The 26,680-nt window shown below is 39.7% G+C and overlaps 1 protein-coding gene across 1 annotated transcript; it reads left to right on the top strand.

Moving 5' to 3' along the window:
• The first annotated feature begins 13,752 nt into the window (after window positions 1-13,752).
• LOC139165352 (mucolipin-3-like) lies at window positions 13,753-26,300 on the top strand. Its single transcript, XM_070748545.1, has 12 exons — window positions 13,753-13,974; window positions 16,697-16,864; window positions 17,999-18,150; window positions 20,291-20,377; window positions 20,455-20,551; window positions 21,609-21,708; window positions 22,462-22,574; window positions 22,665-22,814; window positions 23,339-23,440; window positions 23,562-23,684; window positions 24,056-24,262; window positions 26,130-26,300. Exons 1-12 carry the CDS (start codon window positions 13,753-13,755, stop codon window positions 26,298-26,300), a joined length of 1,692 nt encoding a protein of 563 aa, XP_070604646.1.
• Window positions 26,301-26,680: the final 380 nt, after the last annotated feature.

A 26,680-nucleotide genomic window follows, 5' to 3' on the forward strand; every position in this document is an offset into this window, starting at 1 on the left:
ATAAAATAAAATTTATTGGAATTATATGGAACTTTGTGTGCACGATGAGTCAAATATTCAATTCCTAAAATGCAATATGAGCAAGTTAAATAGTCCCAAAAGCCATCTATTTTGCCTGAAGAATTCCACTTTTATAATTTGTATTTTCATTTGAGTATGGGAATTATAATCCAGGACAGGACAGGAAAAAGTCAACTCTGTTGGTTGGCCTTATTTACCTTGCATTTCTCTGATCTGCCTTTTTGGGATGTTTCATCCATAAAATAGTTCAGAGCCTCAATGGCTCATTGGACATTTCAGGAAGATGAAAGTCCTCAATATTTTTGAACAGGCTTCTACAATGGAGAATTCCCTTCATGTATGATGTGTCTTGGAGTTACAAGTCCAGTGCACATGGAGGCCACCAGATTGGGTACAGCTTCTCTAAAAAAACCTAGGCTTTATATGACCTTAACTGTTTTATTAAATATGACACGGCGCCTATGCTTTGTTTTTATTGATTTATGTCATGTTCATTAGTTGCTTGAAAGTGTACTCCTTTGTTGTAGATTGTGTAAGTCTACCAACACTGAGCAATACAGCAGAAAACCCATAAACACCAGGGGCAAATTTCAGATGGGCACTAGTAAGGCTAGCCAAACAGGGTTAGCAGCATGTTTAATGACAAGTCACTTTAATCCAGTACAGTGATACCTTGTCTTACAAACTTAATTGGTTCCGGGACGAGGTTCTTAAGGTGAAAAATTTGTAAGATGAAACAATGTTTCCCATAGGAATCAATGGAAAAGCGATTAATGCGTGCAAGCCCAAAATTCACCCCTTTTGCCAGCCGAAGCGCCTGTTTTTGCACTGCTGGGATTCCCCTGAGGCTCCCCTCCATAGGAAACCCCACCTCCGGACCTCTGTGTTTTTGCAATGCTGCGATTTCACTGAGAATCCCCTCGCTGTGAAACCCCACCTCTGGACTTCCGTTGCCAGTGAAGTGCCCATTTTTGCGCTGCTGGGATTCCCCTGCTGGGATTCCTTGCAGCATCACAAAAACACGGAAGTCCTGAGGTGGGGTTTTCCATGGAGGGGAGCCTCAGGTGAATCCCAGCAGCGCAAAAATGGGTGCTTCGCTGGCAACGGAAGTCCAGAGGCGGGGCATCCCAGCGGCGGCAGTGGGTTTGTAAGGTGAAAATAGTTTGTAAGAAGAGGCAAAAAAATCTTAAACCCCGGGTTTGTATCTCGAAAAGTTTGTATGACGAGGCATTTGTAAGATGAGGTATCACTGTACTCCACACTCAACGTGTAGTCCTCAATGGAACTGCATCTACATGGAGGGACATATACAGTGGGGTACCCCATGGATCTGTTTTAAGGCCAGTACTCTTCAACATATTCATCAATGATGTGGATAAGCGTATAGGTTAGGTTAGGTTAGGTTTATTGGATTTATATGCCGCCCCTTTAGATGAAGAACTCATCAAATTTTTGGACAACACCAAGCTAGCAGGAATAGCCAACACTCCAGAAGATAAGCTTAAGATATAGAAGGATCTTGATAGATTTGAATTTGGACATTATCTAACTAAATGAAATTCAAAGATGAAAAAAGTAAGGTTCTACATTTAGACAAGTAAAATAAAATGCACAGATATAGTATATGCGGTACCTTGTTCAACAGCAGTAACTGTGAGAGGGATCTTGGAGTCCTAGTGGACAATCACTTAAATATGAACCAGCAGAGCGCTACAGTGAGCAAAAAACCCAACATAGGATCTAGGCTGCATAAAGAGAGGGATAGAATCAAGATCATACAAAGTGTTAATACCACTTTATAATGCCTTGGTAAGGCCACACTTGGAATATTGCATTCAGTTTTGGTCGCCACAACTTTAAAAAAATGTTGAGACTCTAGAAAGAGTGCAAAAAAGAGCAACAAAATGATTAGGGGACTGGAGGCTAAAACATACAAAGAATGGTTGCTGGAGCTGGGTATGTCTAGTCTGATGAAAAGGACTAGGGGTGACATGATAGCAGTGTTCCAATATCTCAGAGGCTGTCACAAAGGAGAGAGTCAAGCTATTCTCCAAAGCCCTGACTGAAGTGACTCGAGACAGCAAGTAAACGAGACGGTTCTCTTTATTTTCAGCTCTTTAGGAAGTGACTATCAGCTGGAACGCGTCTCAGCTGGCAAGGGGAAAACCGGCTCTATTTATACAATTTTTTTCCCGCTCAAAACGAGCTGTCAGCGCCTTAACCAATCAGGCGCAACCTATTTACATAGTTTCCTCGGTAACAGAAATATACAGAGTACTCAACACCCCTCCCTTCCTAGAAAAAAAAAACATACAGATTACTCAGAAAGCCATGTGATATATTCAGCCAATCGGTGTGGTCTTTGGGTGTTCCTTGTGGACCTGCGCAATTCAGTTAGTCCTTCGTCGTTGGCATGGAAGGAGGTCGGTTCGTCAGTACCTCCTCTGGCTTCCAAAGGCCCAGGTTGAACTCCGGCCCCCAGAGTTGAGCTGGCTGGCACATTACCGACCTCTGCTGACGAAGATGGCTCCATTATGCTGGCCGAGCGGCTTCGGAAGGGTGAGTCCAAATTTAAGTCCATTAATGCTGGAGTTGCGTCGTTCTCCGTCGGTTTGTCTGTGTGTACAATCGGTGTTTTAACACTAGACTCAGTTTCTGGGCACCTTCTTAAGTGATCGATGTGCCTAGTCCATACTCGGCCATCGTTCAATGATATTAAATATGTTTTTGGCGCTTTTTGTTGCAACACTGTGCCCTTAAGCCACTTAAGGCCTCCATCAAAATTCCTTGCAAATACACATTGCCCTATAAACATATGTCTTTCAGCATTATCAGTCATATAATTCTTTGTACAAAACACAGGGTGTAATCTATCCAAGGTTGACCTGAGTTTCCTGCCCATAAGAATTTCTGCTGGGCTCCTGTTGGTTTTTGCATTGGGAGTTATATGTTGCGCCAAAAGGAATTCATCTAGGTGTTCTTGCACCTCCCCAGGGCCAGCCCTTTTCAATGCTTCTTTGGCAACCCGAACATATCTCTCTGCCAATCCGTTCGCCCATGGCGAAAAAGGAGATATGAGGGCGTGCCTTACCCCTAACTGATCTAGGAAAAGTTCAAACTGTCTGGCTGTCAGTTGGGGCCCATTATCAGAAACTAAAACATCTGGGCAGCCATGCGTTGCAAAAAGATGGCGTAAGGCTTTAATAGTTGAGCATGTGGTGATGTTATGCATCAATATTATCTCGACCCACTTAGAATATGCATCTACTACAATTAGGAAATATTTCGAATCAATGGGGCCAGCGAAATCTATGTGCAACCTAGACCAGGGGCCCTGGGGTTGATCCCAGTCCATAGGCGTTGTTTTTGGAGGTCTTGGCCTTGACTCCTGACAAGGGTCACATTTTGACACCCACCTCTCAATGTGGGCATCTAGTCCTGGCCACCAGAAATGCCCCCTTGCTAGCCCCTTCATCCTCACGATTCCTGGATGGCCCACATGCAGCATAGACAAAACCTTAGACTTTAGACTCTCTGGAATCACGACCCGGTCACCCCATAATAGACATCCCTTAACATAGGATAGTTCTAACCTTTTACTTTTGAACTCAGACAGATCTGTCCCCAAGTTTTCATGGTTCCATCCCTTAAGAACGCAATTAACAACCTTCATGAGAGTGGGGTCTTTAGCTGTATGCTCTGCCACTTCTTTGGCAGTTGTCAGGGGGTTATCAGCTACATCTATTAGTAAGACATCAGCAGAGGGGGCAGGGTCTTCTACTAAGTCAGGAATGGGGCATCTGCTAAGGCCATCCGCATAGTTAATGGTTGTCCCTCCTTTATGAATCAGCTCATATTGGTATCCTGCCAAAAAAATTCCCCATCTTAGCAAGCGAGGGGACATGAAAGGTGGAGTTGGTCTGTCTGGGGCTAGAAGGCCTAACAAGGGTTTGTGATCGGTTACTAATTGAAATTTTCGACCAAAAAGGTAATTGTGGAATTTTTTCACCCCTGAGACTAATGCTAACGCCTCCTTGTCCAGCTGACTGTAGTTTCTTTCTGTGCTGGACAGCGTTCTGGAGAAAAATGCGATAGGGGCCTCTGTACCGTTAGGCAGCACATGAGCCAGTACACTACCCACCCCATAGGGGGAAGCACCGCATGTAAGACGTAGGGGAAGTAATGAACTGTACTGTACCACTACGCTTTTGGACGTTAAGAGACTCTTTATTCGGGAAAAGGCTTCACTTTCAATTTTCCCCCATTGCCAAGGAACTTCCTTCTGAAGCAGCCGGTGGAGGGGTTCTGCTGCTGTGGCCTTCTGCCTCAAAAAAACAGAGTAGAAATTAAGTAATCCTAAAAAAGCTTGTAATTCAGACTTACTTTTGGGCTCTGGAGCGTCTTGTATTGCCCTGACTTTATCACTAGTGGGATGGATCCCTTCGCCATCAATTGTGTAACCCAAAAAATTAACACTCCTGGTTCCCCATACGCATTTACCGGGTTTTACTTTTAGGCCCTTGTTCTGCAGTCTAGTTAGAACTTGCCTTATCCTTGAATTTAATTGGGTCTGATCCCTTCCTGAAATTAGAATGTCATCAAAATAAGGTATAGTTCCTCCTATTCCTGTGAGCAGTCGTTCCATCAAACTCTGGAATATTCCCGGGGCTACACTGACTCCAAATTGCAATCGGGTGCATCGGAAAGCTCCCCTATGGGTGACAATAGTTTGGAATAATGATGTAGGTTCGTCTACGGGGAGCTGCTGGTATGCCTGGGCAAGGTCAATCTTTGCAAATACCTTCCCCTCCCCCAGGGAATGAAGTAAGTGTTGTACTACCGGTATGGGGTATGGATGATGTTGTAACGCTCTATTCAGGGTTGATTTGTAATCTGCGCAGACTCGCAAAGAGCCATCTGGTTTGAGGGGAGTGACAATTGGGGTTTCCCATGGTGCTTGATCTATTGGAACTAGAATACCTTGATGGATGAGCTTGTCTAATTCGATATCTAGTTTAGGCAGTAGAGGCAAAGGAACTCTCCGTGCTTTGAGACGGATTGGAGGCACCTTAGGGTCAAGTGAGAAAGATATAGGTGGCCCTGTATAGGTACCCAAAGTTGGACTAAATACATTTGGAAATTCTTTGACAAAATCAGGAATGTCAGAATGTGCAATTGTGTGGATGCCAGAAATTCCTATACCCAAAGGAGTCATCCACTCTAAGCCTAAAAGGGAATGTGTTGGCCCTGACACCACTAGCAGTGGAAGTTCACCCTTAAAACATTTGTATACAATTGGTACATTTAGAATACCTAGAACAGGAATTAATTCCCCTTGAAAATCCTTAATACTTAAATCAGAATGCATTAAATCATGTTTCCCAATATGAGGCAAATAAAGTTTAACCTTTGTCCAAGGCATAATGCTATAACGAGAACCAGTGTCCAGTTCCATCTGGCATGGTTTAGAATTTAAAAGCAAAGAAATGTTAATTTTTGTTTTGTTGGTTGTTACCGTATGAATTGGAACGTCCCGTGTACCTCTTATGTAGTCGTGGTTATAGTTGGAGTGCTTGTTGCGGCCGAAAGAGCGGAATCCTCTGTTTCCTCGCGGTTGGTTGTTGAATCTGGTAGCCCTTGGAGAGGAGAATGTGTCCTCTGGCGTTGGGGCTCTGCATGCTTCGGCAATGTGCCCACGGCGGCCGCAACGGCGGCAATCGGCGTCCCGGAAGGGGCATTGATGGCGGGGATGGTTTCCGCAGCAACCAGAACATGGAAGAAATTGACGAGGCTGTCTTGTGGCTTGGAGGTGGTCTTGCCGGATTAGAAAACAGTCGTCTTCGGGGTGTGGAGGTGCGCTGACTTCGGATGGAGAGTGGGCTCTGTGAGGAGGCGAATTGATGTGAGCCACGACTTCCTGCTTATCGTTGTGCTTGAGTTCTTTCGCAGCCGCCTCAGCAACTTCAGCGGTCTGGGCGAGCTTGATCACATTTTGAAGTGAAGGCTCCTCTTCGGTCAGGAGCTTGTTTCTTACAGTTGAATTTCTCATTCCAAAGATGAGGGCGTCAATCAGGCATGCTTCCGGGTTTTCAAACCGGCATTTTGACAGCACAGTTCTGAGGCGCGTAGCGTATTGGTTAATAGACTCTGCCTCAAGCTGTCCCATTCTGGAGAACTGGTGTCGATAGACGATTGCTGGCTTCGTAGGTTTGAAGTGGTCGGAAAGCTTCGTCTTCAGGGAGTCCCAGGAGATGGAATTTGCCGGAGTCGGGTCGGTCAACGTCTGGGCGAGATCGAACATCTCGGTGCCGCAGTAGTTCAAAAAAATCGCTCTCTTCCGATCGGCATCGGCGTCTCTCATGCCAGCAGCCTCGAGGAAAACGTCGAATTTTGCGAGATAAGCGTCCCACGTAGTCTTCTCCGGGTTGAAGAATTCCGGAGCTCTCTCGACAGGCAAGGAATCCATAGCGGCAAGCGAAGGCTCGTTCTTCTGTCGTCGCCAGGTGAAGTGACTCGAGACAGCAAGTAAACGAGACGGTTCTCTTTATTTTCAGCTCTTTAGGAAGTGACTATCAGCTGGAACGCGTCTCAGCTGGCAAGGGGAAAACCGGCTCTATTTATACAATTTTTTTCCCGCTCAAAACGAGCTGTCAGCGCCTTAACCAATCAGGCGCAACCTATTTACATAGTTTCCTTGGTAACAGAAATATACAGAGTACTCAACACTGACGGTAGGACAAGAAGCAATGGGTGGAAACTAATCAAGGAGAGAAGCAACTTAGAACTAAGGAGAAATTTCCTGATACCTAAAACAATCAATGGAACAACCTGCCTCCAGAGGTTGTAAATGCTCCAACACTGGAAGTTTCAAATAAGAGATTTGATAACTATTTGTCTGAAGTGGTGTTGGCTTTCCTGCCTAAGCAGGAGGTTGGACTAGAAGACGTCCAAGATCCCTTCCAGCTCTATTATTCTATTTTTCTCTTCACAAATTCCATTTTATAACAAAACATATACGCCTTAAAATATATCAATAAGATATATATACATTTTCAATATTTCATAAACCAATATCTTATTTTGCACCCTTTTCAACTCTTATTCTTCAGTCTGACCCAACACTCCTCTCTCTCAACCTTCATCCCCTTCCTACTTTCTTACTCCTTCTCTCCCCTTTCTCCTTCCCTCCATTCATCCTCTATTAACACTCTATATTTTCTACTTCTTTTCACGCCTCTAACTTCCCCTTCTACTTCCTCTTCCTCCCTCTAATACCGTTCCCTGAGTGTCTCCTATCCTCACTCAATTTATATTTGACAAACTGATATTATGTTCCTTATTTTCATACTAGCGGTGCCACTTCTCAAATTATTATTTTTGTTTCATTGCTATGTTTATAATTTGTACAACCTTGGCATATGTTACATGACTCTAATGTCACCTAATCCCCTAGTTTTGTCTCCTGGGCCAACCACCAATTAATTCAATTTTTATTCTTAAAATATTGCTATAGCTTAATTTTTTTAACTAATTATCATTTCTTGTGGAGCTCTATTATTCTATTCTTTTCTATTCTATTCTATTATTTGTTTGTTTTTGTCAAGTACATATTGGTAGTATACAAAGATATAACAATGTTTATATACATGATACTAATAAGAGAGGAAACATTAGTACAGGGGACAGAAAGCATGCTGGTGCACTTATGCACGCCCCTTACTGATATCTTAACAATCAGAAGTCAACAGTGGATAGTCTAAGGGTAAAGTTTTGGGGGTTAGATGATGATACTAGAGTCAGGTAGTGAATTCCATACATTAACTACTCGGTTATGAAAGTCATATTTCCTGCAGTCAAGTTTGGTGCAGTTTACTTTAAGTTTGTATCTGTTATGTGCTCATGTGTTGTTGTGTTTGAAGCTGAAGTAGTTGTTGACAGGAAGGACGTTGTAGTAGATGATTTAATGGGCTATACTTAGGTCGTGTTTTAGCTGACATCGATCTAAGCTTTCTAAACCTAGGATTGTAAATCTAGTTGTGTAGGGTATTCTGTTGTGAGTAGAGGAATGGACATATTTCTGGACATTTTCTAGAGTGTTTATGTCCAAAATGTGATGCGGGTTCCAGATAGATGAGCTGTATTTAAGGATTGGTCTGACAAAAGTTTTGTATGCCCCTGGCTAGTATGAGATTACCGGAGCAGAAGCTATGTAGGATTAGGTTAACAACTCTTGAAGCCTTTTTGGCGATGTCCTTGCAGTGGGCTTTGACACTTAGGCCATTTAATATTTATTTATTTTATTTATTTTGTCCATTTCCTGAGTGGCTCCTATCCTCACTCAATTTATATTTGACAGACTGATATTATGTTCCTTATTTTCATACTAGCCTTTCATATTAGCCTTGGAATATGAGTATTCCAAGGTCCTTAGCGAGTGAGGGTTGTCTGCAAGGTCTTGTTTATTCAGCCTGTATGTGGTGATCTATTTGCCAATGTGTAGGACAGAGCATTTGTTGGTTGAGATTTGGTCCCGAGAGAGACAAAGGCAGCTGAGAATCGGGGCGAGGGAACTCAGATGCCGCCTTCTCTCCAAACAACCCGTCAGGCCTGCTGCGGTTTGCGCCCGGGCGGGGCGGCTGACTGGCCTCGGATTTCTCCTTGCCTTTGGGCGAGGAGGAGGAGGAGGCGGCTGACGAGTCGGGCGGCAGAAGCCGGCCTCGGTCACGTGGTGCCGGCGCAGAGGAGCAGCTTCTGCCGCCTGCAATTTTCCGCCGGCTGCTCATCGCCCGGCTTTTTCTGGGGATGCTCCCCAGACGCGGCTTTGTGGTAGCAGAGTCAGGCCGAAGTCGCCGACCTCTTGCGTCGCTTCGCCTTTGCCGCGCGGCTCAGGTGACTCTTCTGCCCGGCGGCGATGTAAGGCAAGCCCGGCGCTCGCTCCCTCGCTCGCTTCGAGGAACCAGCTTCACCTGCTAGGGCTGAAGTAGGAGTTTTTTTTAAAAAAAAGGCCCTCCCCTGCCCGGCTCTAGGAGTTCAAGGGGCGGCCTTTCTTTTGGGAAGGTGAGTCTGGGGTCGGCGGCCGCTTCTGTCCTTCCTTGGGATGGCGGGAGGAAGGGGCTTCCTGAGCACAGAGAGGCGAAAAAAATGGGGCTGCTTCGGATGGGATCCGCCTCTGAATTATGGAACTAGGCCATCGAGAGGGTCTGACCGTGTTTTTAAGGCAGACCCTTCCCGGCGACGAAGCTTGCTTTTTTGTGGTGGCCCCGATAATCTTTCGACGAAGGACCAATAAAGGACGAAGCGGTAAAATTCCAGGACTGAGAGCTGTGGCTGGAAGGAGGAAGAGAGCAACGTATTGAACTGAATTGAATTTTTCTAAGCCTTTCTGCTGAACTAAAAAACCTCTTCTCCCTCTTGATTGGGTGATTTTTTGAGTATTTTTAAAATAATAATAAGAAGAATTTAATATTTATTTAATATCACGTTTGTTCATTTCTCTCAAAAGGGATGCTTTATTTGGGACAAACTCTTAAGTTTGCCTCCTCCCACTTGCTGCTATGTGAAGGGAATGATTTTTCTAAAATTGCATGTTGATTGATTGATTTGACTGACTGACTGACTTTTTATGGTTTGGGTTGTTTTTTTAAAATTTATTTATTTATTATTTAGATTTGTATGCCGCCCCTCTCCACAGACTCGATTATAAATTATAATAAGATTATAATTTAAATTAACTGGATTTGGGACGTTATATATTGTTTCATTATGTGTTGTAAGCCACCCTGAGTCTTCGGGGAGGGGTGGCATAAAAGTCCAATTAATAAATAAGAAATAAATAATATGATGCCCAACTCCTGAAGGACTCTGGGCGTAAATGCATATGCCATCTAAACATGAAGGTGGCATCCTTTTTTCCTTCAGAAATTATACTTTCACTCCGATAGCAATGTGTATAGAAGTGATCGACTGTTAAAAACTAATTTAATTCATCAGTGGAAGCCTATGTTGACTTAATGGAAATATTCATTATTCTAATTAAGGTTAAGTTCTTAGATAGATGGGCATTGCTTTCGATTCCTCCTTAGATAAATGAACATTTAAAAAAGTTTCTTCAATTGGAAGTCTTCTGGATTTGGGGAAGTCTTCTGGAGTCTGCAGAGAGGGGCGGCATACAAATTTAATAAATAATAATAATAATAAATATTAATAATAATAATCAAATCCCTTCCTTCCCATTCAAATAAATTATATGAAAGTTATATGAATGTGTTGCTGTCGTATGTTTTATTGTGGAGGTAATATTAAATCTATATGCCCTTTCTTTGTACAGTAGATTTCTTTTTAGGTAAATGGTGTTAAGTTTCTTCAACTGGACAACTTAGAGAGTTCTTAAATTAAAAAAAACTCTGGATGATGCTAAAATATGTTCCTTCCATTCAGATTAAAATTGCTATGGAATTATTGTTGCCTTATGTTACATTATAGAGGTAATGTTAATTTTATATGTCCTTTCTTTGAAATCATTTTAATGAATGACACTATGTTATTGGTTATGCAGATGAATCATGGCTATTTATCATTCCCATAAACATGATGATGCTGAATAACTACAAAGAAAAAAAATCCACATCTTTCTGGAGGCTTATTTTTTATTTAAAGGATAGTTGAATAATTTTCAAAATTGTGGAAAAAGTTAAAATACTGTACTTGCATATCTAAGTGAATGAACAAAAGCTTTCTAGAACTTTATTTTTAACTTCAACTGAGTGGTGAAAGTTAATCATAGCCCCTTTTTCAAATTCATCTGGCTTTTTAATTTTAGCTTGGAACAGTTCAGTTTTTTGAAGTGGATTTTAGTTATAGGGTATGATATAATAATCATCAGTGGCTAGTATTGAGACAGTGTCAGAAATTTAGATTCTGCTTCTATGAGACACTCCATAGATGGCCAGCTAAATCTACCACTCTAATTTAATTTATAAACCTACTCTGAACTTCCTAAACACAAATCTAATAAATACATGAAAAATATACTAATTGTATTGAATTGAAAAGTATGACCAACTAAATCAAAATTTCAACAAATCTTGTCTAGTTGAACAGTGGAGTAGGGCGTACTTGTATTTAGCACTTAGAAACACTTGGTCTGTGAAGGATCTCATGTGTAGACTAGCTGAAAAAAAATCCTAGAATGCAATGGCAAGACCATTTCCATATTGTAGCCGGGTGTGGGCTACTGCACGGACCGGGGCGGGGGGGATGCAGTGGGGTAGCAAAAATGGAGCTCCACCCCAGAGCATCCAATTTGCACTGAAAGATGATGAAAGGAAATGCAGGGCGTCCTGCATAAACAATGCCCACAGTGTGGTAGTAAAAGGTTTGGTAGCCCTTCACACTGATTGTAGCCCTCCACCCCCCCCCCCCACCCCCCACAAAACCCCACTTTATGAATCTACCTATGTTGTCATCAGGAATAAAATTCAACTCAAGGATTTGATTACCGGTATATTATTGCCTTCCCGTTCTTTGAAAATTTTTCTGAATTCTGATTATTTTATTTCTTTCTTTCTTTATTTTATTTTATTTATCATACAAATATAGTATTGTATTGTAGTATGTTTAACATAATATAAGTATAAAGTAGAGATAGAAAAGATAAAGAGACATTAGGACAGGAACGGTAGGCACAAAGGTGCACTTATGCACACCCCTTACAGACCTCTTAGAAATGGGCAGAGGTCTATTGTAGATAATGTAAGGTTGAAGATTTTGGGATTGGGGGAAGAAACAACAGAGTGAATTCCAGGCCACTCTATTGCTGAAATTGTATTTTCTGCAGTCTAGTTTGGAGCAATTTACATTTAGTTTGTATCTATTGCATGCTCTTGCGTTGTTGTTGTTAAAGGTGAAGTAGTCGCCAACAGGGAGTAGTACATTGTGATGTATGATTTTATGAGCAACAGTTAAATCAGTTCGGAGGCGGCGTATTACTTTCAAATGATGATACCAAAAATGGACTGTATATTCACTAATTAACTCTGTGCATATAGTTACTTCCTCTGGCTCTGATTTGGCAATTGAAATCAATAAAGAAAATGTTTAGCATTATATTTGATAAGTTGACTGCAACATTTATATAAATAATTTGGATTTGCATGGGTTTTGCTGTATCTTATGAGATTATGAGCATCCCTGTTGGGTTGGCAGTATTACAGGATCGATATGACATTAATAATCCTGTGGAATAGACAGTCACCTTGCACAAATATGATAGGTCCCACAAAATAATTTAATACAGTATATGAAAATATTTTTGTACTGCTTTAGAATGAGCACAAAATTACTTCCCGTTTAAATGCCAGTGTCAAATGAGATAACAATGATTTTCCTCCCATTTATCTTAATATATCAATTGTGCGTTGGTGCTTTTTGAAAGAGAAAGAGATGAATTGAGGAATCTGCCACATATAATATAGATCCTGGACCAGGGAAGAGGAGGGAAAGAGAAGGGAAGTGAGCTACTGCTTTACAGATTAACTTCTTTGTCCTTCGTATGCGTAGGAATCTGTTCCCCAAATATTGCTTCTTGTGTTTTTCATAGCAATACCAGTAATGCAATTATATTTCTTGAGCACCATACAATTCTCAATAATAAATTCTTTGAATTTAGTTAACCTGGTTTTCTGGTATCTTCAGTATTAAAGATGTTGATAATACCTTGTCTTCATTCTCACAGTGGATCTACTTCCTATCTATTGTCTTTCTACCCAGACATGAATAGAAGAAAGCTCCATTTTTCAGATGAGAGACCTGCCTCTGAGCACACTTATTTTGGAATGGAGCCACACCGGCTTTTAACATTGTTGTTGTCCTCTAACAACAATTTGTAATACATTAAGGCCAATGTTGCAAATACAGAACTAAATAATTCACATGCCTTCTGTGAGGGGGTCAATAGAATTAGAAGGAAGTTTAAGTAGATTCTATGACATCTGTACTCTAAGAGCAAACAGAATATATTGTAATTTCTAGGGTTCCTAATACTAAAAAGCCCAGGAAGTTGTTTATGGAACTCCCTCAATGTGCTAAAGTTTCTTAGCTCAAGGAATTGGATTTAAAAATTGGTTTGTTCTGTGACTTTTCTCTGAAAGTGTGATCTGTATGACGGTAAGACATAGAATGGAGTTCCATATAATATACATGTCTTAAAGAACCCAGTTATTCATTATTGGACTTCTAGACCATTCAGAAGCCGTGATTCTCAGCCATTTTATGATGGTGCAGAAATCAAGCAAGAGCCAAGGATAAATGTGCACGTAAGAGAGGGGGAGGATGGGAGAAATGTCGAAGATTTTTTTGAGAAATAACTCGTGAAACTATATCCTGTAAAATCTTAACAGGAAAACTGATAAACAAAATAATGTGTTTATGGGAAAAACCTCCTTATGTTTGGTTCCAAAAATAGTGCTTTCTATGTTAGGAACATGAGAACTGTGGGAGAACTCATTTTTCTTCACTGTTAATATCTTTTTCACTGCTGTGATTAGTTGATGAAATAACATCAATGGGCTATAAGTTGGCATGGAAGGTGCTGTAATACTTGTAGTTTAGAGTTGAAACTCTTGTTGTTAAAGGAGACAATCACACCTTGAGTTTTAGATATGCTCACAAATACATGCATAGCATTTTTGGTTAATCATTCCAATATTGCTAATGTTTTTTTCTATTCCAGCAATGGAAAATCCTGAAGTGCTTGTAGGCAGCTGCAGTACTCAGGATGATGAACATTTATACAGTGTAAAACATCATGCATCAATGTGCCAGCTTCTGGAAGATCAGTTAAGAAGAAAACTTAAATTTTTCTTTATGAATCCCTGTGAAAAATTCTGGGCCCGAGGAAGGAAACCGTGGAAGCTGGGCATACAAATTCTGAAAATAGCTATGGTCACTATCCAGGTGAGATACAAAGCTGCAGTACAATTATTACTTACACATTTTTAGCTACTGCTATACAGTGGTACCTCGAGATACGAGTTTAATTCGTTCCGGACCTGGGCTCTTAAGTCGAGCAGCTCTTATCTCGAACGACTTTTCCCCATAGGAATTAATGTAAATAATTTTAATTGGTTCCAGCCCTCAAAAAACTCACAAAGTTAGTCTAAATTATGCAGAAAGACATGTTTTTAATGAAGAAATGTACATGTACATATAAATGAATAATGAAGTTTCTTTCACTTAACTTGTAAACTTTCTTAAACTTTTAAATTTACATATGTTCAACTTCTCTGCCACCCAATCCTGTAGGACAGAGGTCCCCAACCCTTTTTGCACCAGGGACCGGCTTTAAGCGATCAAGAGAGGAATGGGTGAATGAATGGACGGAGGGTGGGAAGGAAGGAAGGAAAGAGGGAAGGGACAGGAACAGAGGAAGGAAGCAAGGAAACTTATGAAAGGGGAGAGTAAGAGAGGAATGGGTGAAGGGAGGGAGGGAGGGAAGAAGGTGGGAAGGAGAAAGAAAAGAAGAAATAGAGGAAGGGAAGGTAAAAGAGAGAAAGAAAAAGAGCAAGAAAGAAAGAAAGAAAGAAAGAAAGAAAGAAAGAAAGAAAGGGGGAAGGGACAGGAACAGAGGAAGGAAGCAAGGAAACTTATGAAAGGGGAGAGTAAGAGAGGAATGAGTGAAAGGAGGGAGGGAGGGAAGAAGGTGGGAAGGAGAAAGAAAAGAAGAAATAGAGGAAGGGAAGGTATAAGAGAGAAAGAAAAAGAGCAAGAAAGAAAGCTGCAAGCACCCCCCCCCCCCGAGCCCCCCAGGCCGGCTGCAACCTTTTAAAACACGCGCGCCGCTTCGCAGCTGTCTCCTGAAGCCGAACACGGAAGTTAGCGTTTGGCTTCAGGAGACAGCTCCTTGGCGCTTGTATCTCGAATTTGGGCTTGTAAGTAGAACAAAAATATCTCTCCCCTCCCAGCTCTTATCTCGAGTTGCTCTTAAGTAGAGCAGCTCTTATGTCGGGGTTCCACTGTATAAATTCAAGAAATTATAACCAGTTGAGTGACAACCTCTGATTTACTGCTGCTTTAGTGACTTGTGTTTTTAGAACCATCTGTACGGTTGGTATTTGAAACTTTCAGACCTTAATACAGGCAGTCCTCGACTTATAACCATTTGTTTAGCAACTGTCTAAAGTTACAAGGGCTTGGTCATATAATTAGAATTTGGGCGCTTGACAGCCAGCATGTACTAATGATGGTTGCAGCATCCTAGAAACATGTGACCTGCATTTGCAATCTTCCCAGTTGGCTTCCAACAAGCAAAGTCAATAGGGAAAGCTGGATTTATTTAGCAACCGCATAATTCAATCAATTACTGCAGTGATTCATTTAAAAACCATGCCCCCCCCCCATTTTTAAAAATAAAATCAGGTACAACTCATGTAATAATTGCCTTGCTTAGCAACAGAAATGTTGGTCATAATTGTGATTGTAAATCAAGGACCATCTGTAAGTATTGAAATGACCTGTGTTCTTACACACTGAATATTTTGGAAGAAAATATTTTTGTCAAGTATTTAGTATTGACAAATTTAATAATATATGTATCTTCATCATATGTTCTCCATCTGTGTTGCAAAAGAACTTTCATAAGTGCCAGCTAACATAGCTATCTCGTTTAGGAATTATAGAACTTTTAATCCAAATATTTGATGGATGCTGGATTGGGGTAATGAACAGAATAGGCTATTAGTCAAGTAGAGACAATGAACAATATCAAGATTATAGTTGCAGTTTCATTTCATTATTATATATGTCACTCTTCAGCCTTCTACTAATTAAATCCTCATTGTTCACCAACTATAAGGAAATATGTGTGTTCAGAATATAGTATGAAAATGTCCAATATGAACTATACTAATATTATATTATGTTTTTATTCAGCAAAACAGATCCAAGATCAAAAAGAATAAAATAGTCATGATATTGAACTGGGCTAAATTATAAGTGTAACAAGAATATAGTTACATAAATATAGGAGGAGTCTTTGACCACTGAATGAAAATAAAAGTTGTAAATCGGAGGGATGGTACCCAGCTCTTTTTTCCTATATGTTCAATTCCTGATTTATTTACCTTTCACACTCTCAGGGTAAAATGAAACTACCAAGAGAATGAGTAGGGAATGGTGGTAGAACTACTGTATTTTTCGGAATATACAGATAAGAGGCACCCTTTTCCTCCCTAAAAGAGGCTGAACATTTGGGTGTGACTTGTACTTTGAATGTTACTTTTTCAAAGTTTTTTTCCCCAGCCCTAGCAAGGTGCTGACAATCTTCTCTGCTTCCTATGCCCTCCGAAGAAGGTTTTTTCCAGCCCTAAGTCTTTGCAGGCTTGCTTTCATTCCTATCCCCTCTGAAAAAGGCTTTTTCAGCCCTAACCAAGGATAAAATAATGTGTTCGAGCTGAACTGACTAAGAACACTAACCAGATGAATACCTGATAGGTAGATTCCCCCCCTCTATTTTACTCCCCCGAAACTAAGGTGCGTCTTATACTCCAGTGTGTCTTATACTCTGAAAGATACGGTAGCTACGAATGCTCCATCAATTAAAAAATTTAATGTACTTGTGGTCAGAATGGACTTTTTGAGTATTTTAGCTGAAGAATTCCCTTTCTATTGATATTTTCAGCTTGTAGTTTTTGGTTTAAGCAATCAAATGGTGGTTACATTTAAAGAAGAAAACACGGTATCCTTTAAGCATCTATTCCTGAAAGGCTATATGGACAGCATGGATGACACCTATGCAGTGTACACGCAAAAAGAGGTCTATGACCAGATCTCTTTCTCAATAAACCAGGTAATATTAGTCTATCTATCTATCTATCTATCTATCTATCTATCTATCTATCTATCTATCTATCCATCCATCCATCCATCCATCCATCCATCCATCCATCCATCTATCGGCTGTATGTTCCAGCATAAGTCTGGAATGACTCAAGCAATTTTAAACAAACTTGGTACACAGATGATTTACCCTCTGGAAACAAATACTGTGGGAGTAAGACACCCTAGTACCCCTTAGTGTGTGTGTGTGTTCCAGCATAACTCTGAAACATCTGGGCCATTAATGAGAGCGAGTGCAGCGTCCTAGAGTGGACATTGTCTATGATTCACTTCTGTCACAGCTTCCTCTAGAAAGCCAGCCATGACATTTGCCCTCCACTGGGCCAATGGGAAAGCACTTGATATTCCCTTCTCTTGACAGAAGGTGGCCCAAAGTGCCATGATTGTAGAAAGGGTGGGAAAGAGGAGTGCGTTGGAGGGGGGAGGGACAGGGCAGGGGTGATGGGCATGGGGGTAGGGGGAAGAAAGGCCCCTCTCAATGACTCCCTGTTAGAGGCAGACGACGCCCCCTTGTGGATTTGGGGCAAAGTGCCAAGATTGTAGAAAGAGCGGAAAGAAGATCACATGGGAAGGGGAGGGCAGGGGTGATAGGCATGGGAGTAGGGGGCAAAAGACCCTTCTCAATGGCTCCCTGTCAGACAAATGCTTTGAGGTCTATAAATACCCGTGTAGCGCTGGGTTTTCAGCTAGTATTTTATAAAATATTGTACACTGAACCTAAACTAAGCTTGAAATAGCCAAGTCATTATATGTAAACAGATATGAATGGAAGGAAAATCACATTGGTTTCCTATACCATAGAGCTTGCATTGGCTCTAATGAGGCAAGAGATGCAGACCTTTTAATTCCATAGTAACCTCATGAGATAAAGGTAACACAGGCAATTGGCCCATAAAAATGAGGTTTTCTATGACTGAATCCATTTCACCGAGTTTTATTTGAACCTTAGTCTTTGTAATTCTATTCATGAGATCAATAAATCTGAAAAGCAGGATGTTCCATCGCAGACATTCTCTTGCGTCTCCAATTAGTTCAGTTTTAATTACCAGGCAGCTCCATTAACTGGTTGTACCTTGTCGCTTAGTTCTTACAACTGCGTGCTAATTCGGTTGGAAATCACGCCTACGAAAAGAAAGGATCAAAAGAGACGCCCATGGCAATATGTCAGTACTTCTACAAGAGAGGAATTATCAGCCCTGGAAATGACACTTTCGATATTGACCCAGAAATTGAAACTGAACGACTCAAATCAGATAGATTGTTTCTGTGTGTGAGAGAGAAAGGAGAATGAGAGTGGGGTGGGCGGAGGTCAGAAAGAGAGACAACTTGAGCAAAGTCATAGTGTTTAAAAGCAAACACATAGTAATTTCCAGTATCATTACAATATAATGGGTAGACACTTCAGATGTTTTATTTGTACAGGAAGAAATTCAACTACTGCAGATAGTCCTCACTTAGCAATTGCTTCATTCAGTAACAGTTCAGAGTTACGACAACAGTGAAAAGGTATATTTAAGACCAATCCCTGAACTTGCAGCTATTGCAACATCCATTGTCACCTTCTCAGCTTGTTTCCAACAAGCAGAATCATTGTGGAAAATGGCAGGAAGTCACAAAAGTCATATGCCATTTTGCTTAACAACCTGAGGTGATTTGGTTAATGACTGCACTGGAACTGTCATGGGATGTTTCACTTTATGACTATATCACTTAGTAACTGTGATTAGTAAGTGAGGACTACTTGTACATTAGAGTCTTGTTTAAGTCATGAAAACTGCAGTAGTGGTGCTTCATTTAATTCCTTGCCCCATTTCACTCAAATGATGTCAGCTTCAGTCAGACCTAGTATATTCCATATAGATGTACATTGTTTATATCTATGGAGATTCTCAGTCATCCAGGTTATGGTTGTCCTGAAGGTGCTTTTTCAAGAAGTAACTGGACTTTCTGGTTTTTCTTTGAAGATGTTTTGCTTCTCATACAATAAGCTTCTTCAACTCTGAGCTGAAGAAGCTTCATGGATGAGAAACAGAACATCTTGAAAGAAAAACCAGAAAGTCCAGGTGCCTCTTGAAAAAGCACCTTTAGGGTGTACGTGGTTTAGTTTCCAAGTGGCCTGATACCCTGCTGATAAAAATGGCTGACTCATAGCCCAGTGACTTTATTGTATCTGAAGCAGGTTCTTCATACTGGTAATTATTGAACAGAGTTAAGGGTGCATCTACTTGCAAGATACTGTAGTATAATCAAAATTGAAGCAATTGATGTCCCTCATCCACAAAAGTGTCTTGCCAACTCAACATTGCAAACATCACCAACACTAATTGGTGATTCAGGTTCATGGTGAACTATACTATTAGGAAAAGTGAGGCAGTGCCCTCAGACTGTAGACATGTGATAGAAAGCATTAGTAACCTGTTGGATGACATAAATGTTTGCTGTGTGGATTATTTTGCGCTCTTACTTTTGCCCTGAAGTATTGAAGAAAATGTCACCTTACAATGCACTTACAAATCCAGTTAGTTTACTTGCCTGAGCCATTCATGTTTATGTGCTTTAGGCAAATACCGAAATATATTGGCTGACTACTGGCCTCTGAAACTTTGTGAATAAATTTGAGTGGACAGTCTTAACTGTTCAACATGAATATTGATTACTGAACATATAGAATTATTGGTAGTGTCTGTTATGAGAATTCAGAAGCATTGTGACTTATTTTTGGAGTTTGGAAATAGTGACATAAATAATAATCTCTTAGCGAACTAATGTAGTAAACATATGTGCACAACATTTCCAAACAGTACCAAAAGCTGAATTCTGTAAGGATATCTTAGCTTAAACCTCTAGGGTATGAAAGATATTAAAGGACTGTTGACAGATTGAGGGTCTTTTCTTGATATATGTATGCAATTACATGAACCAATGTGTAACATATACAAATAATTACAGTACAAGAACTTTCTGAATTACTGTTTCTTCATTTTATTCAGATGGAAGTAATTCATAACTGCATTGAAACATCATTCTACAGTCATAAGTAGAAGGGCCTGTAACCATAGAAATTAGGGTATTAGGGTACTGATCTGTGGATCAAGTATAAAATTTCCTTTTTGGGTTTATTTTTAACAAGCAGATATTTTCAGGGATTTTTTATCAAATAAGAATTCCCATAAGGCAGAGGTTCAGTAAATATATGCATTAAATTAATGAAAAAACATAGCTGCTTTTTTCTTGCAAGTATGAAGAAAGATTTTACATCTCGTATTATTTAGATAAGACTACTAGTGACCAGATTCCTTATTACTGATTTTCTGTCTTCCTCGTCTTATTAAATATTGAGTATTTTCTATATGCCATAAAGCATCTGTCTTCCCATAGAGTGTCTTTATGTGGAGCCAATGCTACCTCTGGAAAATGGGACACTGAGGAAGACTCCTTTCAATTTTACTTTGGACTTCCAGAGGTGAGGAGAAATAAAAGTTGCTGGCATTCTTGAACATTTTTGGTAATGGTGAAATAAAGCTCCGGTCTCTGTTCTAGACTTGTAACTCTGACACTCACGTTCAAACTGAAGACCATTAATCTCCAGACTGTTCGACAACACGAACTCCCAGACTGCTATGATTTCACACTAACAGTAAGTACAGAGGTGGAGTCCTTGGAACTTTCTGAGCTTGGTTGTTTATGTGCAGATAAACTAGGAAGCAAGTAAAAAAAATTGAACTGATGAAGACTTGTAATTAGTCATTTTCTGAAGGGCAGGTTTGGGATGGGAGAAATGGGCCTAGATTGTGTCAGCTTCTTCTTAAAGTGGACTATTGCAGTATATACATTAGCAATTTAGAAGTAGAGAATAAAGTGAAATGATAACGCTGAAGCTAATCAAGAGGCAGGCACCAATGATTTATTGCTACCAGAGATTTGCCTGCCCACAGCTGCAAATACCCATTTGGTAAATCAGCTATTCTTTGTGTGTGTGTGTGTGTCCTACAATTCACATTAATTCTCGCGGTAACTCACCTACTCTTCTTTTAGTTAAGTTCAAAACATAATTCTATATAGTATTAGCTTTTTGACAATAATATTAACAGTAATATTAATACTTTTATTATGTGTGTAACTATATTGTAATTGTAAATTTTAAAATTTGTTTCTATTTATTTTTGGTTGACTGTGGCTGGCGATCAACTTGAATACTCCTCAGATGGAAAAGTGCAATAAAACCCAAATAGTGATAAGAATAGCAATATTTCTGAAACAATATTAAAAAGATGAAGACATTGGGTCATGTTCTCTTGTTAAGTTTTGTTCGAGGATTATTCAGATATAGTCTTTATTCTATTTCTCCACCTTATTTTTAAACTGCTTAGATTTGGGGGAGAATGGTACACTGACAGAACTAAACTAACTCCAAGCATTTTCTGTTTTCTACAAAACATGCTTTTTATATGCCATCACTGCTTCAAAGTTATACTTCAAGCTAACTATAAGACTTTATGGCTTTTTTGAGAAGAATAGTAGATAGATAAATAGATGGATGGATGGAAAGTAGGTAGGTAGGTAGGTAGGTAGGTAGATATAGATTTTGATTTTATTACCAAGCATTAGGCATAAACTATTCAGATTCTATCTGAACTAACGAGTGTTTAGAAATAAGAATAATAGCATCTTTTCTTTCTCCACAATATCTACAGATACTCTTTGATAACAAAGCTCATAGTGGAAGAATTAAAATAAGCCTAGACAATGATATTGCCATCAAGGAATGTAAAGACTGGCATGTTTCTGGATCAAGTAAGCTTAAAAAACATACTTTTGTTATTAATTATTTAGTGCTTATTAGGTTTTATTGAAGGCCTAGTGATGCATGAAGTTAAATATAGTATTTGCTATGTTCTGTAGTAACTATATTTTTTTAAGTATGTTTGTCAACTGAGCACGCAATTTGAATATGTGTGTTACATCATTTCACCTATAGTCCTTAAAAAAGTCTCTTTCTATATGGTTAATATTTACATTACTGGCGAAATTCAAAATTTTTCCCTACCAGTTTGGTGGGTGAGGTTTGGTGGGCGTGGCAAGGAAGGATACTGCAAAATCTTCATTCCCACCCCACTCTGGGGCCAGCCAGAGATGGTATTTGCCGGTTCTCCTAATTAGTCAAAATTTCCGCTACTGGTTCTCCAGAATCTGTCAGAACCTGCTGAATTTCACTTCTGATTTACAGTATATTAGAAGGGAATTCCCCACAATGGGAAATTTGCCCCAAATGCAAATAACTACATAACTTGAGGGAGGAGGGGTCCTCTTTAGACTATCAAAAGTGTGAAGCATTCATTCTTTTTGATGGCTTTGAATCCTTTAATTATCCACCTCTCCCTGTATTGAAAAATGAAGTAAGATGGAGGCCTCTTCTCCATTATTAGCACTCTCTCAAGGCAATTTCACAAAGAAAATTTTCCCTCAGACACAAATGAGTATGTGTTCTATGAGAGTATCAGGTTAACTATTATGTATAGACAAGTAAATCAATCTTTTTTTTCCCAGTACAGAAGAATACCCATTATATGATGATCTTTGATGGTTTTGTCATACTGACATGTCTTGCATCACTGATTCTCTGCACACGATCTGTAATTAAAGGAATTTATCTACAAAGGGTAAACTTATGTTTGTCAGTATCTCTTAATAAATTTAATTGCAGCTTTTCAATAGCAATTTCTCTTTTCTTGCCCTCTCACGTATCCTAGGAATTTGTGACTTTTTTCCAACATCACTATAAGAAAGAAGTATCTTTCTCTGATCTAGTGGAATTTGTCAATGGATGGTATATCATGATCATCGTTAGTGACCTTCTTACCATAGTTGGTTCTACATTAAAGATGGAGATACAAGCTAAGGTAAGTGACTTGAATGCTGATTAGATGACCTGTGTTCCAGTTTTGGAAGTCCCAATTGAAATCTTATTGACCAACCTGAATTTTGTTATTTTTATAGTTCACTTGAGTCTTCGACTGGGGAAAATGGTCACATTGAGAAAACTGCTGCTCCAGAGAAGGCATTTTTCTAGCTGTATATTTTACCTATCCATGGTAATATCATTAGAAATTAGAAATGAGCAGTATCTGTGCATATCATCAAAAGTCTATTAATTTGCTGTGCAATGCATTTGTGCTCTTTGTCCACCAGGAAACAGCCCTGACATTTTTAGCCCATTTCTTTTTAATGGAATAAGGTTTACTCACCTCCCAAGAACGGTCTCCTAATCTAGCAGAACTTTATGTCTCCCATCTCAGTGTCAAAAGAAAAGAAAATATGGTATCCCCAAGAGTTAAAATGAATATAAAAGGTCCTTTTTTTATGGGCACCCCAACTGAAATTCCGTTAGTGTAATTTATTGAACATCATCTTAATCTTCATATAGAGTCTGACAAGCTATGACGTCTGCAGTATCCTGTTAGGAACTTCCACCATGCTTGTGTGGCTTGGAGTGATCCGCTACCTCAGCTTCTTTAAGAAATATAATGTAAGGATCTTCTGGAACACTCATGCTCTTGGTATTCTTTTCTGTTATTACCTGGCAATGCTGAATGTCTTTGGAAAGTCTAATGAGCATCTCTGGGTTTTTCTTGGGCCTTGTTTTTCAGCTGCTTATTTTGACTCTCCGTGCAGCATTGCCAAATGTCATTCGATTTTGCTCCTGTGCGGCTATGATCTATCTGGGTTATTGTTTCTGTGGCTGGATTGTGCTGGGCCCATATCATGCTAAGGTACTGTGAGTTGGATGTTTGTCATCTAGTTTTGTATCTGAAGGGTCTTGGGCAAATGTTAACAAAATGAGCACGCTGCCAAGATATCTGAAAGGGCCAGTTTATCACTTTAGTTATGTAACTATACATGATCACCAGAATATGGAGTTGTCACGTATAGGTATATATTCTGCATTATCTGAGGCATTGATGCACATTAATAAAATATTGTAATATCCAGAGATTTTCAAGGGCTGGTATTGAGTAAAACATGTAACATTTATTTGCAGTTTACTGTATTTGACCACTATTTTTTAAACAACTTGAGCAAAAAATGGAAATAATTTTCTTTTCTTTTGTCTGTTTGTTCCTGAATATTTGTTCTCTTCTAGTTCCATACCTTGAATATGGTTTCTGAATGTCTTTTCTCTTTGATAAATGGAGATGACATGTTTGCTACTTTTGCAAAAATGCAACAGAAAAGCTACCTGGTGTGGCTGTTCAGCCGGATCTACCTCTACTCTTTCATTAGCCTCTTTATCTACATGGTTCTGAGTCTCTTCATTGCCTTAATTACAGACACGTATGAAACAGTGAAGGTACATAAACATCACTATAGGATGTTACGTTTAATTTTTGAAATGTGAATTTCCAAAAGTTCTGAAATAGTTTTCTGAATATCAAATGATTTTGTTCATTTCATTATTCTCTTGTGCAAACAGAGATATTCTACACCTTTGCAAGAATTCAGCATAACATCATGACATCATCATACAAATGACATAGAGCTCTGATAAGTTCATATTTACTGCAAGTAAGCAAAAAAGGGCCATTTGCATGATGACATCATGATGCAGTGTCATCATTTATTCAGTCTATGTCAAACTCACAGAGTCATGTTACCGTCATATAATGTATTGCAATGTTTCCCCCCTTTGCGGAACTGGGGTGGGCTTGGCCTGCGCATAATGCATCCAAATCACAGGCCATCTGTTCCATTTATACCATAGCTGAGTGATAAGTTTTTTGTATTTAATTTTTTTTGTTAGCATGGTTTATCTGGTTCTAAAGAACTGAGCAAGTTCTTTAGAACAACCAAGACTGAAGTTTAAGGCTATAACCTATTGCTTAATTTCCCAACTCTACTTTAATCTGAACTACTATGCTTAATTTCCCTTGGGCAAGAGGACATGTACTATGATAACAGTTGTTTTTCCCTTCCCATTGCCTATAATATGAGGGAATCTCTTCAGAAGATAGTTTGGGTGCTCCAACTTCCTAATGTCCTCTGTAGGCCCTAAAGACAAAAAAAATATGAAAAGCCCTCAAGCACTCTTCTTGCAATACTGACATGAGAAGACCCCAGGAACAAGACAAGATTTTAAGTTAATGTTATGTTTATATTGAATTACAAGGATATTTAATTCAACACAATTCCTATGATTTTTGTTGGTTTTGATGCAAAGTTGTGTCTAATCCATTGTGGCCCCATGGACAACATTCCTTCAGGCCTTCCTGTCCTCTACCATCCCCTGAAGTCCATTAAATATCACGCTGACTGCTTCAGTGACTCCATCCAGCCACCTCATTCTCTACCATCCCCTTATTCCTTTGCCCTCAATCTCTCCCAGCATTAGGCTCTTCTCCAGTGAGTCCTTCCTTCTCATTAGGTGGCTAAAGTATTTGAGTTTTATCTGCAGCATCTGGCCTTTTAAAGGGCAGTCAGGGTTGATATCTAGGACTGACCGATTTAATCGCCTTGCAGTCCAAGGGACTCGCAGAAGTCTTCTCCAGTGCCATATTTCAAAGGCCTTGCTCCCTCTCTATTATTTTATTACTGCCTTAGCAGCCGTCCGCATCTTCAGGTAGCTAACGTACGATTTGACAAAGCAGATTTGGCTCTGGTTAGCTTTCATATTGGAAGTTGAAAAAAATCTAGTGCTGTGGGAGGTTGAAAACCCATCCTGGAAGGTGGCAAAACCACATCACTTTCTTACCATTCCTGGGCAATAAAACTGAATGGATGTATCCATGTAAATCACAAGGAGTTGGAGAAGGTGGCTTTGCTCTTTGATTTCAGAATTTTCCTTTTCTCTCATATGAAAAAGTATAATTTGGCAGCATCATTTGGAAGACATCTGAATATTTCCTCCAAGGCTACTAGAGTCTGCCTGGAATCCTGAGGCTCAAAGTTGTGTTCCCCTGTCATTTCTACCAGAGTTTAAAGACCGATAAAATGCAGATTACAAGTCCACCCTAATCTCCCAATCTCTTGTGGAAACTTGGGGGAAGGTGGATGAGAAATAGGGTGCAAGAACCTCACTTTTCTCCTTTTTAATAGCTTCTAACTCACCAGGAGAAACCTGACCTTTCCTATTTTTCCTCATCCCTCTTTAAAAATTGTGTTTTTCATAGCCATATAATATCCACTGGAGTTGTACTACATAACAACTTTTTTTTTTTTAGCATTACCAGCGTGAAGGCTTTCCAGAGACAGAACTTCATTCATTCATAGCCCAGTGCAAAGACCTGCCAAACTCTGGAAGATACAGATTAGAAGAGGAGAGTCCTATAAATATTTTCTGTTGTTGTAAAAGGTTGGTGACTAAAGGCCTGGGTGACAGATGCATCATCTGACAGCTTGGTTTCTTCAATATTAAATTAAATTGGCTGCTGTGAGAACAGAAAGCAGGTTAATAGAACATCAGTGTTGAATCTAGTGAAACTGTAGGCACTTTCTCATAAGCCTAGTGACCCTACACTGGTTTGAAAGCTGCTCTGGATTCCCATGATCCCCCAATGTCATAGATAGATAGATAGATAGATAGATAGATAGATAGATAGATAGATAGATAGATAGATACCCATTTTTCAGAATTGCAAATGGTTAAAAGTGAAAGCAATTACTGATTTATTTTAAACTTTCTGAGGGTTGAGGAATAAAGATACCAGTGAACCTTTAAAATAATGGTGCATAAGATAACTTTGGTATTAGTTATACTTTTGTATAGTGAGCA

The sequence above is a fragment of the Erythrolamprus reginae genome, chromosome 3 (genome assembly GCF_031021105.1).
Source record: "Erythrolamprus reginae isolate rEryReg1 chromosome 3, rEryReg1.hap1, whole genome shotgun sequence".
In the NCBI taxonomy this organism is placed as follows: domain Eukaryota; kingdom Metazoa; phylum Chordata; class Lepidosauria; order Squamata; family Dipsadidae; genus Erythrolamprus; species Erythrolamprus reginae.